Here is a 16,586-nt window from a genome sequence, read left to right on the forward strand (position 1 = left end):
TTTTTATATAGAAACTCTCTAGAGTTGGGCCAATTTGATAAGCTCTGAATGACTATTAAGACAAACATTTCATATTTGTGAAATTACAAGGAAAAAGTTTCCGAAAAAGGAAATGGTGCAATATTTGTGAAATTTCCTAAAGAGGTATATGGTACGATAAATCCGGAACGGAGGAAGTATTATATTCCGAGAAGCATTACACTGATTACTACTAATCAAAAGAACGAGCAAAATTGATGGAGTCTAACCTATACCCATATGATCAAATTTTAAACTGGGTTGGAATTGGATTAAAAAAATGACCCTACTCAAAAATAATTACTCTGTTGATCATAATCTCTATTCTATAAGCCAACTCTGGAGAATGTTAAAGTCCACCTATATTCTCTATTTTGTCCCTTATCGATCAATATTTAAATTGTTGAAAAAAACATAAAAATTTAATACTCTGTATAAAACTTGTTATTTATTGTTCTATCAACTATTCTTTAATATGTTGCCTTAATTTTATGTACTTCCTTTGATAAATAATCCGAATTATTTATTTTCAAAACCAACTAATTTTATTAGGATTGTAACTATTCATATAAATCTCAAACATGCATCAAATGTATAAATATTAGTAATGAGAAAGCTATTGACCTGAAGGCTACCCAACCAATGACCTCACCGAACAGAAAGACCCGCTTGCCACCTCATTAAGTATGGTCCGCAATAGGGCAGTCAAAAAGTGACCAAACTTGAAAAACCGGCTGAAATTAACGGACTTCCGAACCGAATATATCCGAGAAATAATCAGACCAAAATCGACCCGAATAGATTCGTTGTTGACCCGAAATTCGATTTAACCCGTGACTTGAAAACCCGGGCCCGAACCACTAGCAATCTAAGGAGACTCGTGACCCGATTTTCATCCGATAACTTTTAACCGACCGAACCTACATTCTGATCCGATAGCAATCCGAAAATTTATTTTACCCGATAACAACCACAGTCAACTCGACCCAATAAAATCCGTACCCGATTTAACCCGAACCGCGTCTAGCCGAATCCGAATTCAACGGAATTGTTGGTCAATCCGACCCGATTAGATCCGACAAACGAAAGTCTCCCTAAAAGAAAAAATTGATTTTACCCGATTCCTATTCAATTACTCGTCATTAATCTAACTCAAGTTAACCGAATTGAACTATTTAACTATGTAAATCTAACTCCGTACATGAAGATTTATTCTATGTTTTATTTATATTAAATACTACCTCCGTTCCTAAAAGTTCTTTACGCTTTCCGTTTTAGTCCGTTCCTGAAAGTTCTTTACACTTCTACTTTATTCCATTTTTACTCTTATTTGGCCCACCATAACTTACCCACTCACAATACTTTAATATTAGTTTCCACTCACTCACATTGGTGGACAATTTATAGCCACTCATTTTCCATTTGTTACCCCACCATCACATGTTCACCAAAATTCCTTAATTACCGTGCAAATAGTAACCGTAAAGATCATTTAGGAACGGAGGTAGTAATTAGGAGACAAAGTAATAGAATTATAGAAAATCTTTATTTGGCATGAAATTATAGAATAATAAAGTGATTTGACTTTATCGCGAACTCGAGAGTCACTCGATGAATATAACATAAGATTAAAAAATTAACTCGATATAAAACCGCAAACCCAATCCATAATTGACTAGAATGCGAGGTATGTCTTATCCGAACTTGACCAGAACTCGAGACTCGCCGACCCACACTTGACCTGAACACGAAACTTAGCCGACCCGGACATGACCCGCACCCGAAGTAAACAAATCAAATTGTACTCGAATTCGACATACACCGAAACCGAACTCAAAACCAAATCAAACCAATAAAATACCGTTTTAAACCCGAACAAGTTCCAACTGAACACAAGATTGATATGAACCGAAGTTATCCGATCTGCAATCGAGTTCAATCTAAAACAATTATGACCCGACCTTACCCGAACCAAAGTTATCTGGACTGATCTGAATCGACCCAAATAGAAATATTGACCCAACATTAACTGATTTTGATATAACCCGAACTGTTTATCCGAAACCAATTTGATGATCTGGATTGAGCGGCCCTTGCCACCGTATAGAGTACTATTTACTTTGGGCCTCCTGAACCAATTAACATGGGTTCAAGTTTCAATTTATGTGGAAGTAAAGATTACAGTATGGGCTAAGCCCAGGAAAGAAAACTAATAAATCTGAGCCGTTCATCTCTAGGGTAAATGTCTCCCCATCTCATTCTCGGCCTCCTCTTTTAAACCCTACAATTTCAGCTTCAACCCTTCTCTGTTCTTTTCTCAGTTGCAGCAGCTCTCTCTTCCTCGCGCTAGGGTTTTTATCTCTCCTCCCGTCGATCAAACTCTGGTACGCACGCCCTGTTACTTTGTAGATTTTGGGATTTATGGTATAGGTTTCAATTTTATGATTCTGATTCATACGATATTGTTGAAATTTCGCATGTTTGAGTGATGGATACTTTTGGTTTTTGGTATTTTTTTTTATTGTTTCTGAAATAATTTATTTTGGTACCAGTTTTATATTGTTAGATTCATCAAGATTGTTGTTCGTATGTTCGTATGTTATCTTCATATCCAATGAAAGGATGGGTTGCCTTCGTATTTGTTAATTTGCTGTAATTAACTTTTATTTGATTAAGATTTGGTGTAGAAAACTATTCTACAATCACTAGTGAACCCCAATATCCTTTGCTAGAATAAATATTTAGTAATAGAAAGACAAAATTTTTGGGCCAATACATCTGATTAGTTGTGATAGAGTGGTGAGTAGCAGTCGGGTTCGATTCTGGCGGGGCACATGTTCCGGGATTGGGGGGTTGGTTTGAGAAAAGGTGGGATTTTTAGGTTTAGTTCAGTATATAATTGTGCCATTCCGTTTTGAATTGTGCCATTTGGATCAAGTGTTATAAATAACTGAATACTAGCTAATATGATTGCATTGCCGTTCAAATTTAAAATTGCAGTATCTGATTAATGTTTCTGTGTACAACAGCACTGTCAAGATGTTTACTGCTTCGAGGAAGATTCAAAAAGAAAGGGGTGTTGACCCAACTGACCTTGAGGAGAATCTTGCTCAGGTAAATTCTGGAAATTGTAATGTGATCATCGAGAATTAATCTGCGGCAAAGCTATAAAATGTGCATTTTTTCTTTTGTAGGCAATATTTGAACTTGAGACCAACAACAAGGATATGGGAAATGAGTTGAAGGATCTGTTTATCAACTCTGCTGCGTAAGTGCTATATACTTTTTAGTTTGATGCCATGAGAATTCTGTTTGCCTTGAGGTTTGATAAGGCTGTCTTTTACCTTTATGCAGCCAGGTTGACATTTCAAACAACAAGAAGGCTATTGTTGTCCATGTCCCATACAGATTGAGAAAAGCTTTCCGCAAAATTCACAACCGTTTGGTCAGGGAGCTAGAGAAGAAGTTCAGTGGCAAGGTAAACCCAACTTGCCTTGGCTTTGTCATTGCTTTCTCTTGAAGTTTTAATAGTATAACTTCATTTATTCTGTAAAATAACAGTCCTTCCCCCTTATTCCTAGTTATTATTATGGTGTATTAACCGCTGTGAACATCATAACCAGCCTGGGTTAGGGAATTGTTTTTACATTTATGTTTTATGGTGGCAAATGTGTTGATTCTAAGCTGATTTACTTTGGTGGTGTGTGGAATTTCTTGGGGGTGTACCATTCTGTGAATTGCCATTGGCTCTTTGATTCTTTTGTAGGGCTCTGCTAAATTGGGTTTCTTTATCGTACACCTAGTTTGACAGAATCCGTTATTGTGTTTCCAGGATGTTGTCTTCATTGCCACCAGGAGGATCGTGAGACCCCCAAAGAAGGGTTCCGCAGCCAAGCGTCCCAGATCCCGTACTCTCACCTCAGTCCATGAGAACATTCTTGAGGATCTTGTGCAGCCTGCTGAGATTGTTGGCAAACGTTGCAGATACCGTCTCGATGGCTCCAAGATCTTGAAGGTAGTGTAGTGTAATCCTTTCAAATTGATTTGTTTTTGGTTGCATGTGTTGTGACTCACATTCTTTCTTTATTCTTTATGATGAACAGGTATACTTGGATCCCAAAGCCAAGAACGACACAGAGTACAAGCTAGAGACCTTTTCTGGTGTCTACAGGAAGCTTTGCGGGAAGGATGTAGTTTTTGAATACCCTGCTACAGAGGCTTAAGCTTGCAATCTTGATGTCATCAGAATTTTGTGTTTATCATTTTCAAACCTTGTCTATTTGTTTCTTAAGATAGTTCTCCATTAAGTTTTGAGCTGCCATGGAATTAGGGATAACATTACAACTATGAGATTTATCTTTTATGCCAAAGATTATAAGTTTTTGGAAGTTGCTTGTAGAACCTTTTTGAAGTTAAATTGCTGCAATGTTCACTGAAGATGATGTCTTTGTCAAAATATCTTGTTGATTTATTTTGACACAACATCAACGGTAGGGGTTGTTGGAATCAGGTTTTTGGTTTTTACCCGGTCAAATGGCGGATAACATCAACGGTAGGGGTTGTTAGTCGGTGTTCTCTGATGTGAGATGTATGTCCATCTTCATGAATCACTTGCCAGACATGTCTCAAACTATATTTAAATGATTGGTTGCTGATTTGTTTATGTTTTGTTCCTTTTTATTATTTCATATTTATACCCCCGACTGCGTTGAAAGCGTCCTTAAATGTAAGTGCCTGTGTGTAAATAAGTTGAATTAGTAGCTTTTGCCCTTCAGCAAATCTGCAGGAACTTAATAATGGCCTTAATCGGCAGGAACTTCGATTTCTCTCATTTAAGTTTTTTGGTGAAAATGGATTTGATTCAATGACATCGAATAACAACAACGTATCATCTGGATCAAAACTTGAGCCTAGTACAAAAACATTTGGAGCTAAAATGTGAAAGATGGGATTTTGTTAATGAAATGATATTACTTGGTATAGTTTAGACCATCTGGCCAATGTTTCAATAATATGTTCACACAAACTTTTCAGAAAGGCCGATCTACGATAATATATCGTGTGGCGGCCCAAAAGAGGAAGGTTATCCGCATCTATTATGTTCTTTTAGTTACCCTTATTGATGTTATTAGTTTTCTTTATTGTAGTTATAAGTTACCTTATTTTCAAGGCTATTAACTCAAATGGTAGAGCAAAGTACAATGTTGCACATAGTGTGGGTTCAAGCCCCACATAGCCTACTATTTGTATCACACTTGTGTATTGGTATATTCTCGTTGTTGGTGTTGTATTGATCATACTTGTAACAAACATATCACTCTTGATAAGAGTCACTTCATTGATTATTGTTAGGATCGCATTTTTCATTGGTTAGGGTCACATTTATCATTGCGTAAGGTAATTTTAGGCCTCGAATAAGGTCACTTATATCTTTAGTCGGGTATACTTTTATCTTTGATCTAGGTCACTTTTTACCTTGAGTGAATTTTATTTTTCACTTTTTATGCGCAAGGTTAGATGTACAGTAAAATACCGTAGATCGGGGGCACACAAAAGTTTTTGATATTTTCAGCCATTCAACATCCTCCAACGTTTTCCACCTAAAATTTGCAATGACTTAATCAGTCTGAACAAACATAACTGTGTTGTATGTATGGTAGAGCAGTTGAAACGTAAGAAAACAGAGTTTATGAACGTAAGAAATTTCTCTTACTACTTTTTACTATATTCTTTTTGTGGTAGCATGTGTACAACAGAAGCCCTATTTGCTAAAATCAACAAATATATAATACATACATTAATCTCAAAATAGTGAAATTATGATGCGCGAGAGGGGCTGCCAAAAGAATTTCTGAATAATATGCTAAGCAGCTTTTGGGTTGTGATCACAAAAATTTGCTGTTAACTCCAGCTCGGTAGAGTTGAAACCTTCTACCTGAAGATTCTATGCTTATCTTCGTGTTTGCTGGTGCAAATAACACATCGCCTACTCTGACCATCTCCACTGAAAAGGTTGTTCTTATTATTCCAGTCCCTTCGGTGACCAAAAATAAGGATGGACCGCCCATTGCAGGAAACTTGGTCGATGTCCCTTCAGGAAGATCACAGTGATCAACCTCAAACTCTTCAAATGGAGGACGGTATCTTTTTGTGCGTCCATCAGTACCCTCTACGCTGAATCCCCTAAGTATATCAGGTCGGCCCTGAAAATCCATATGGATTTAATCAGATAGAGTACCATATAAATAAGATACAATACTGACATGCACCAAAAAATGCTACAGAAATGTCAGAGAGAGAAAACATTCTGAAGGAATTGATCAGATGAAGATGGCAAAAAAGCATCAGACGTGTTTGATGCAATAGTGACAAATATCAGCACTTACAAGTTGTACCAACACAATTTCACAGGGATAGCAACTTTAAGGCAACAGAAACTGAATGGTTTAAGCAGAATTCGAAAGTTGTAGTGCGAGAATATAAAATGTGTGATATATAACATGCGCTTACCACTTTGTATGTGAGCATATCACATAAAGTCTTAACATCCCTCTTCTTAGGAGTCAAACCGGCCCGAACAACATTATCTGAAGTTGCCATACACTCGATGCAATCACCAGATACATATGCGTGTAGTTCATTTGCCCCCAAGCACAAGGCTTCACCAGGGTTTAACGTTACATAGTTCATGAGGAAAGCTGCTAGCACCCCCACATCACCTGGATACTCCTTTTCAAGCCGTAGGACCAGCTTCTCCTCTGATGTTAACTGATACAAGATACAATTTCAGAGGTTTAATAACATCACTAATGGTATCTGGATGGATGGATCAATATGAAAGCACTCAAAATTTGTTGTCGCCATGTCCTAGAAAACTTCTAAGGCATTCCATCAGATAAAAACAAATTTTAAAAGGACAATGTTTTTCCAAAAGGGAGTCGTTTCTACATCAGATTTGCTGAAAGGAGCAGAGGACTAATGTATCACTTAAAAACACAAAAAGTAAGATAAATATAGGATGGTGGATGAAAGAAGCATCAATCAATCTGATTCAAATGCCTCTGGTAAGTTTAGACTGCCTATATAAGATTTGCTAACAGAAAACAGATTTTTTTTTGGTAGCATATGATGGAGGTAGAATCTTTTATATAGATCAGTGCTTCACCTTCAACCTTTCTAGGACTGGAGGAAAAGACTCATTCAGTCACAACTAGTTAGCCACAAGTTTTGACAAGTGTCTGTACTATTTAGAAATTAGAACGGTGACAAATCTGACAATCAAGTTACACAGTCATTGGACTTCTCTGAATTCTGACCATGCTTTGGGTTAGAGAAATCATACAAGTGCCAATTGTCGAATTATGCAAGACTAAAGGGTATATAAAACATGCAACATGCTCAAAAACCAATAACAATGCAAATTGTCGAACAAATTCAGCACCTTGACTTTAGGAAAGAAATAGACAGCAGGTATACACAACAAAAGCACTTTTGACACCGACTGAGCCTCGATTAACAAAATATACAGGATGAAGGTCAGACTATTAGTATAACTACCAATACACAACATGATAGACTCATCTGCAAACTAAAAAACAGAAAATTAACCAACACTGCACCAATATACACTATTTCTCAAGCACTACAAATTGAAAATCAGTTGTTACATGAAATAAATCAATATAGAATCAGACATCAAGATCTCAACAATGTTAACACATCTAACAACTGTTTCTGTATTGTTAATGGCAGAAAAACTTAGTCAAGTACATGATGTACTGCAAACATAAGCAGAGAGATATATCTGCCATTTATCATCTACAAACTAAGTGCTCCACAGAATGAAGTAAAAACCCAAAAATAACATACCGCATCCTTCTTCCTCAAACGAGGAACCAATTGAGACAGAACCTCAGCAATCACGTGCTCACTTGCTGACATGATTTGAGTGAACAGTTGTTTCAAGGCAGCTTTAACAGCACCCTCCTCATCTTCAGGGGTGATGTTCAGCAGTTGATCCACAACTGCAGCACCAACTAACTGTGATATTTCTGGAACACCTTTCAGAATTTTTTGGAGTTCCTATAGCACAATAGGAAACAAATCCATTAGCCAAAACATCTTTGTTTTACGAGATTTACCAAAACAAATCCATTCGAAATTGTGAGTGGTAGTGATTACACTTCGGAAGAAATCACTTCCAAAAAGAAAATAAATTACACCACCTCCTCAAAAAAACATTATCACCAGATAAACAACATATCTATATGTAACCATAATGGTCAGAAAAAAAAAACACATGAATAAGACAGGAAGACAGAAGTCTCCAAAGTCCCAGGATGCAAGAAAGTATTTATATTATACTATATCAAACAAACAGCAACAATGAGCTCCTAATTATGACTTCTTGTTTACAGCGAAAAGCGGAACTTGCCGACATCAGATTCACTATTGTAGCTATTGAATAAACTCCTAGGAATTCAAATTAATAAATTAAACTAGCTAAAGAAGTACAAGTAGTCAACAATTGAGATGATAACATTGATAAGAAGAAAAAATAAACATGGGTTGGCTTCTTACCTCAATACCAACAAATCCACAAAGGATCTCAAACTTTGTTACTGCAAGAGCCATTTCTGGCTTATGATTGCCATCCTTATAAACACTGGGGTCCTTAATGTGCAATTTCTTTGCCAACTCCTTACAAGGGTGAGCTTGTATTGACAATGTCTTTGCGACCGACAACGCCTGCAATGTTCAAAATAACAGCATTACAGTCAGATTATTCCTGTAAACAACAAATCAACCCAGACAAATTGCCACAAGATCAGACAATGAGAAATTTGATTTAGTCCATAAAAACACATAGTTCACCTTTCAAATTTCTCCAAAACTCGCAAGTGTAACAAACAATGAATTTCAATAAGCAACCAATAAACATGAAATCTAGCAAGATCAACAATTTACAACAAAATTAAACCCAAAATCAACAGAATTTTACCTTAAACAAAAAGGGTAGATCATAACCCCACTTCTCAACAACCTTACGACCAAGCACATTAGGGTTCTTCTCAATCCAAGACTTGAGAGTGTCACCACCATTATTCACATTTCCTGAAACTTTCCCTTTTTTGGCCATATGAGATGGACCAGATTCATGGGTTCCCATCCAAAATTCAGCATAGGGTTTGTTTGGATCCAATTTATTACCTTCGTAATTGGCGCTAAACAATCTATAAACCTCAGAATCGCTCCCAATTTTACCCCAATCATAATTTTTCACAGAGCATTTGAGCCTTTGAAGCTTCTGCTCATTCCGAAAAAACCCATTATCAACAACCGCCATTACCGCTTTACTCTTCTTCTTCAACAACGAAACCAAACAAATTACAACGAAAATTAAAGAAATGGGCAGAAAAGTCAAGTATGATACATCATCTGCAAACTCGCTAGTCATTGGGGAAAAACCCAACAACAATTCAACCAAAACCCGGAAAATAAAATGGAAAAGACCGGATTCTGATCAAAATTACTTAAAATTGAATGATACCCACAAATGCAGATGATGTAGTGAAGTGATATTAGGGAGGGAATCAATTGAAAAAGAGAAGAAATCGATTAAATTGACAAATTGTTAAAGAGGGGAGAGAAATGAGAAGAGGGTATATTCGAAACAATGGAATATGTGTGTCATTGTTAAACTTAATGTTTGGGTTTTATATAGAAGAAAAAAGTGAGAAATTGATGTGTAGAAAGAGAGAGAAGAGTTGAAGATGAGATCCAGAGGATGGGTTTTTTGTGTGGTATCGTAGGAGAGAGAAAGAGATGAGTAAATTGGAAGGTATAATTTGGGAGAAAAGTATCAATTAAGGGGGTTTTGTGTTGAGGAATTGTGTAATTGGGGTTTGAATTTGAGATTATGGAGAGAGAAAGAGGAAGAAGACGACGATGAAGTTGAATGAAAGGGTCGGTGGGGTGAAAAATGGGGGGGAAATGGGCAGTTGGGTTGTTAAAAAGGGAGGGACGAAGGATAGTATTTATGTGCGCATAACACAGGATTATAACTCACAAGTGAAAACTTTTGTGGTAAGAATTTTCTGATTTTCAGTCCTCGATTTTGGGAAGTGGATTTTCTGCCGTATAGCGGTATAGTACTAATTTTTTACAGTATTTTTTTTGTTTGGATAAGAATGAAAATACGAGTAAATTGTTTGTGGATAAGAATGGGAAGTAATTTTGACATTTTTTTTCTTTTGAAGAAAAAAAGTCATGATAATTAGCTTTAGGTCTTTACAAATTTGCCATATAAATTTTGTATTTTTTTAAGTGAATGAGTCACAAGGAGAATCGGTATAAATGAAGTCGGAAATTTAAACATGGATATATTATCAATCTTAATCATTAGGTCAAGACTTTATTGATATTTTAGATTTTTAGCGGGACGCGAGGAGTATACCATATTATGAGTAACTAAAAATAAATTGGCGAACTTATTTCATTAGGCGAAATTACAAGTGCACGTACTAAATTGTACTTCCTCCGTCTTTTAATACTCGCAACGTTTGGACTTTTGTCACTATTCATGTAATCTACTTTGACTATTCGTATTGTTTTTTGTATAAGATAAAACATAGTCATGGGATCTTGTTAGATTCGTCTCAATGTGTATTTTCAAAATATCAACTTTTTATAATTTTTGCATAAAGTGAATTTAATATATAAATGATCAAAGTTGTGCATTGGCATGCGTGAAACCAACAAACGTTGCGAGTATTAAAAGACGGAGGAAGTAATTTTTATGCTTTTTGATGGGTTGCCTCATATTTCTCCCTCGCATGTTCTGCATATATAATTGCTAAATTTTCAAAGTTGAATAGCAAATATTGATTGGGCTATAATACATCATACATGGGTTATAATGCTTTTAATTTTTGATTTCCTTTTAATCAATGTAGTAAACTTGTAGGTTTCATTTGTTCAATATTAGCAATGGAAGGGAACTAGGGAAGGGATGGGATGAGAAAGGAAGGGAAGAGAAAGAAAATTAAGTAAAAATATATTTTCCCATGTTTGGTATGATAAAAGAAAGTGATATAAATCTCATGTTTGGTACAACAATAGGAAAGGAAGGGAAGAGAAAAGAAGGGAAAACGTGGGTATAAGATTTAATATTTTGTTTGACAGATTTTAATTTTTTCTTTCCTCTAAATTCCTCCAATTTTGGGAGGAAATGAAAGTGAAACTTTTCTAAAGAAAACTTTCCTTCCAATTCCTTTCATTTCCTTCCACTTCCCATATAATTTTTGGAACCAAACACAAGAAAGATTATTTTTCTTTTCTATTCTTTTCTTTTCCTTCCGCTTCTCCCAACCAAATAAGGCCGTATTTCGTATTTTGCAAGCCGATTATCATTTATCAATCTACATCAGATTGCGCCTAATCCCTATATTCACTAAAAAATCCACTTGCTAGTAATCAGGATTCGGAAAAATTGTGTGTTTATTGTTTGCCAAACATCTTATATGATTCTGAACATCTCATAGATGACCGAAAAAACTCATTGCGTCCACTCGGGCTCTCAGGGCTTCGATTCAAAAAATAACAATTATGAGTTCATCAACGTTGCCTCTTAACAATTAAAAGGAACCAAATTACTAAATGAATAGTTATATGTTTACATGAACTTTATAACTATCATCTTTATTTATAATTAGTTATTACATTCAATCTCACTTTAAGGTGCATAAGTTCATCTTTATTTTCACTAATTACAGAAGAAGAAAAAAAAAGTTCAGAGTAAGATTAGTTCAGAAAAATAAGGATTGATCAAACACAAATTATAACTAAAAGTAGTTCTAAAAACAATCTAATAAGTCTAGATGAATTCAAATAAGATAAGTTCACGAAAAAATGTGAAAATCAGACGAATAGAACGCATTATTATTGTATGAGTTACCATTTCTAATTCATGTATAACTAATTATAAGGAAAAAAAAGTAGTTATGATGTATTTTATTTACCTGATTTTCACTTAACCTACATGAGCTTATCAAAACTTGTTTTAGATATAGTTATACTTGTGTAACCCTTATTTCACAAACTTATCGTAGTTATTTTTCCTGACATTAGGCTCTATTATGTTCGACTTATTTTGACTTATTTCAAATAAAATAAGTTCAGTTAAGCCAGATAAATTCAGATAAGTTATGTTAAGTTAAGTTTAGATAAGTTCAGTTAATATAAGTTCAGAAAAATAAGTTTTTTCAGACATTTTCACACACAAATAAGTTTATAATAGACAAAATAAGTTTTTTTTTTCCAGATAAATTAAGTTCAGATAGGTTAAGATAAGTTCAAATAACTTGAGTTAAGTTTAGATAATATAAGTTCGGAAAAAAGTTTTTTTCAGATATTTTCACACACAAATAAGTTTATAACAGACAAATATAAGTTTTTCCAGTTAAAATAAGTTAAGGCCTTGTTCTGTTCACCTTATTTCCACTTATTTCAGGAAAGATAAGTTCAGTTAAGTTCAGTTAAGTTCAGATAAGTTCAGATAAGATAAGGGTTGACCAAGTACAATTTATAACTAAAATAAGTTTTGATAAGTTCAGATAAGTTCAGTTAAGTTCAGATAAGTTCAGATAAGATAAGTTCAGGAAAAATAAGTGGAAATCAGGTGAATAGAACGCAACCTAAGATAGGTTAAGATAAGTTCAAATAACTTAAGTTAAGTTCAGATAAGATAAGTTCAGAAAAAATAAGTGGAAATCAGGTGAATAGAACGCAACCTAAGATAGGTTAAGATAAGTTCAAATAACTTAAGTTAAGTTCAGATAATATAAGTTCGGAAAAAGATTTTTTCAGACATTTTCACACACAAATAAGTTTATAATAGACAAATATAAATTTTTTCCAGATAAAATAAGTTAAGATAAGTTCAAATAAGTTTGAATAAGTTCATATAATATAAGTTCAAATAAGTTTGAATAAGTTCATATAATATAGGTTCAGTCAAAATAATTAAAATAGAACCGGGCCTAATTAAGTAAAATAAGGTGAAAAAAGCAACTTATGAAGTCCTGAACCATATATGGACTAGCAAATTGTAATCGTCATTTTTCTAAATCATGCTAAACTACAAAAATTGTGGAAATTTGGACCGTCAATGGTCGAATTTGGTTATGTACGTATATAGCTTAGCTCGTGGACTGTATTTATCGTACGTAGATAGATTTGTCTCTGTGTAGAAATGTAACCATCATTTTTGCACTTTGAGGACGTGGTTACTTCTTGTATCGCATAACAGTTTGCGACTACGATGAATCTACATGTTTTGTAAATTACTATAATTTATTATTTTTTATAAGATGTTGAGAGCTAGAATATTATTATTTTACGTTAAAATTTATGCTTCAAATCAAATCTTAATTGGTCCTGCCTTCTTACATGTACACTAACAACAACGTAACGTTGCCCACGAAATATTACGATCAAATATTTATGGTTAAAATTCAAATGTGTGATGATAGTTATATGGCTAGCTTTCTACGGTTCTACCACCCCATATATATTGTCTATTTGCTTGAGTGCTAGCCACATCTTTGTGTGATTAACTTACAATTACGTTATTATACCAGGATGTAAGGATTACTTCTTCCGTTTTATTAAACATAAAATTACAAAGTAGTTGGTTAATTAAATTAAATAAACGGAAGATCTTATTTATAGAACAACGTAACAGGCAAGAAGTTGAGGGCCTTGAGGCCCCATTCGGTATCGATTTTTGTTTCCAGTTTTCTGATTTTTACAAAATTAAAAACCGAAATATGAAAACTATAAAAAGTAGTTTCCAGTTTTTATTGTCAGTTTTCAAAATCAATATGATTGCAATAAATATGACTATTTTGTAGTTCCCGATTCAATCTAAATCACATAACTTTTAAAACGAAAAACTGAAAACTGGCCATGATATCAAACGAGCCCTCGGCTATTAACAACAAGAAACGTCTATTTGGAAGAACAAGCCTAATTTGTATGACAAATTATTTGCCTTTTTTTTATTTTTTATTTATAATGGGTTGGTCAAAGTTTTCTTCTCCATACTTTTGAACAATGTCCTCGATCGTTTGACTTGGTATACATTTTTGCTATAAGTCCTAATTGCAAATGCAACTATAACTAATTAGTAACTACTATTTAAACCAGACTAACTTTTCAAAAACGTAACAATATAATAACTTATTGACTATCTTGTGCATTAGAAGTATTGTACAACATTTTTACATATGTATAAGTTGACAAGTTGTCAGCTATAGTCAAATGGAATATACGACGTGTATAAATATTGTCAAAAGTCAATATGATTCACCTAAAAAAAGCGAAAGAAACATGATAAATTAGAACTTGAAGTATAAGCTAGTGCGATTTTGTGGGCGGTTGTGGACTTGCTGGCATGTAAGCACCAAAGGAAGGTTACGGTTGACGCTACTCTTTGGCAATTGACATCGTAATAAACTTGATCAAGTAATAGAGTTGACCCTTACAAATTTGGCAATTTATCAATCACCATACCGAGTTTATATTATGTGCTTATCAAGAAAGCATTGGAATTGCACATTTTCAATTCCATGGGACAAATTAAATTTCAATCCGTCATGTTCATATGCTAAATAAAAACTACATTAATTTGTCTCATTTTAGGACTTATCTTGTTTGATAAAATAGGTGAGGAATTTTGAGTATTATTGATTCAAAAGGTCTTGCGCGCACAAGGTGTATAATAAATTTATTGTACACTAAGATAACTTTTACCCATTTTTTGTAACTTTAACTTAGTTTTGATTAACTTTATATTAGTAAAAAAAAAAGTTGATAGATAAACATTTTAAAGAGTTCAATGATTAATTTTATACATTATTAGTGATTTTGAAGAAATAAGTTTTATTAAAATGAAAAAATTTATCACTAAAAAATAGATAACTTTTACATATATAAGCTTAACTTTTAAGCATTTTGAGTTAACTTTTACTCCGATGTACAATATTTATTGTACAATCCTTGTAAATGAGAATTTTAGAGAGCAACTGATATGTAATAATGTACTCCGTACTAGTTTATTTATTTGTGGATATCCTTTGAAAATATATAGGAATTCATGTGGACATGTAGTTATATCTTGAGATCATACCAAAATTGCAATGACTTCGAAATCTTATGTGCCGTTAGTTATGGGCTTGTATGAGAAGTTTATGAAGAGTTAAAGACGGTCAAGACAAAATACTTACGGAGACGATGTTGACAGTTGACTAATCAAAACGCTAAAATCTCCATGATTAAGCATTACTTTTGCGAAAACTAACTTTGAATTAAATGATTAAAAAACAAACATAATCATGTGTACCGTGTGAATTAAATGATTAATAATATGGAATATGTCTAGGTTATTTATTTATCGGATTTTTCATGAAATACCCTTGAGGTTTACTTTAATGCACCAAATACCCCTAAACTTTCCAGAATGCACCAAATACCCATGGGGTTTTAATAAATAACACAAAATGCCCTTAATGAGCATTTCCCGTCCATTTTGTTAAGTCTCCGTTAGCATTAATTTTTTTTCTTTTCCTTTTTTTTTCCTTTCTCTTTCCTGTTCTTTAGTCTGTCTCCTTTTTCTTCCAGGAGTCTGCAAACCAATCCTCCAAATTCCACATCATCTCTGCTCCTTTCTATCTCCCTCTGCCAATCCTCCAAATCCCATCATCTTTGCTCCTTTCTCTCTCCCGCTGATGCTTCTTCCAAATATGTATCCATCGCCACCCACAACCACCGAGGAACCCTTCCTCTTCTCTTCTCCTTTTCTTTCTTAAACCCAGAAAATCAACTTTTACAACCCAGAAAAATCAGCAAAAATCAACGATTATATCCCAAAATATTCGTAACAAGATCCAAAACCAAGAAAAATCCAAAACCAACAAGATCCCAGAAAATTTCCAACAAAAAATACTCCAAGTTAATCGATGGAAATACTCCAAAACCATACTGTGCAGATTTATTCCAAAAATAAAATAAAAAATATGTTCTTCCCCAAATTGATTTTCCCCAAATCAATTTAAACCTAAATCGCAAAATCGTTTTCCATTGGTTCCCCCTGGTTAAAATGGATGGAGGATCTACGAATCCTCTATACCTCCATCAGATAGATGGATCTCATATCATCTCCATCTCTAAACTCACAGGAGCTTCAGATTATCGAACATGGCGTCGGTTGATGGAAATGACACTTCCATGCATGGTGGTTTGAGATGAGAAAGATGATGATGATGATAAATGAGAAAGATGATGGTGGTTTGAGATGAGAAAGATGATGATGATGGTGTCGATCGATGGAAATAACGCTTTCATGGTGGTTTGAGATGAGATGATGATGATGAGAAAGATGATGATGGTGGCGTGGTGATGAACAAGCAATTTCACATTTTTGGGTCAATTTGTTTTTTTTAATAGTTAATTAGATTTTTAGGGTCTTAATATTTTAGATAATAGTTAATTAATTTTTTAAGGGGTTT

General features: G+C 34.2%; 2 protein-coding genes across 2 annotated transcripts; one reads left to right on the top strand and one right to left on the bottom strand.

Annotated features, from left to right (window-relative positions):
* The first annotated feature begins 2,259 nt into the window (after positions 1-2,259).
* Positions 2,260-4,455, top strand: LOC110801623 (40S ribosomal protein S7). The gene is made up of 6 exons (XM_022006992.2): positions 2,260-2,402; positions 3,048-3,132; positions 3,213-3,286; positions 3,373-3,496; positions 3,851-4,033; positions 4,122-4,455. Exons 2-6 carry the CDS (start codon positions 3,058-3,060, stop codon positions 4,239-4,241), a joined length of 576 nt encoding a protein of 191 aa, XP_021862684.1. The 5' UTR covers positions 2,260-2,402; positions 3,048-3,057; the 3' UTR covers positions 4,242-4,455.
* A 1,249-nt stretch (positions 4,456-5,704) lies between these two features.
* On the bottom strand, positions 5,705-10,028 carry LOC110801609 (mannose-6-phosphate isomerase 2). Its single transcript, XM_022006974.2, has 5 exons — positions 9,020-10,028; positions 8,599-8,766; positions 7,888-8,100; positions 6,529-6,786; positions 5,705-6,221 (listed from the first exon to the last, which is right to left on the bottom strand). The coding sequence occupies exons 1-5, from the start codon at positions 9,473-9,475 to the stop codon at positions 5,904-5,906; spliced, it is 1,413 nt and encodes a 470-aa protein (XP_021862666.2). The 5' UTR covers positions 9,476-10,028; the 3' UTR covers positions 5,705-5,903.
* Between the last annotated feature and the right edge of the window lie 6,558 nt (positions 10,029-16,586).

Source organism: Spinacia oleracea, chromosome 1 (genome assembly GCF_020520425.1).
Source record: "Spinacia oleracea cultivar Varoflay chromosome 1, BTI_SOV_V1, whole genome shotgun sequence".
In the NCBI taxonomy this organism is placed as follows: domain Eukaryota; kingdom Viridiplantae; phylum Streptophyta; class Magnoliopsida; order Caryophyllales; family Amaranthaceae; genus Spinacia; species Spinacia oleracea.

What these genes read in the sequence shown, in the direction of transcription:
- LOC110801623 (XM_022006992.2), top strand. Translation starts at nt 3,058, where the DNA reads ATGTTTACTGCTTCGAGGAAGATTCAAAAAGAAAGGGGTGTTGACCCA. An exon ending in TTGAGGAGAATCTTGCTCAG is followed by an intron (nt 3,133 to 3,212) that starts GTAAATTCTGGA and finishes TTTCTTTTGTAG; the next exon opens with GCAATATTTGAACTTGAGAC. An exon ending in AGAAGAAGTTCAGTGGCAAG is followed by an intron (nt 3,497 to 3,850) that starts GTAAACCCAACT and finishes TTGTGTTTCCAG; the next exon opens with GATGTTGTCTTCATTGCCAC.
- LOC110801609 (XM_022006974.2), bottom strand. Translation starts at nt 9,475, where the DNA reads ATGACTAGCGAGTTTGCAGATGATGTATCATACTTGACTTTTCTGCCC. An exon ending in ATCTACCCTTTTTGTTTAAG is followed by an intron (nt 8,767 to 9,019) that starts GTAAAATTCTGT and finishes TGAACATTGCAG; the next exon opens with GCGTTGTCGGTCGCAAAGAC. An exon ending in GTTTGAGGAAGAAGGATGCG is followed by an intron (nt 6,787 to 7,887) that starts GTATGTTATTTT and finishes ATCTTGTATCAG; the next exon opens with TTAACATCAGAGGAGAAGCT.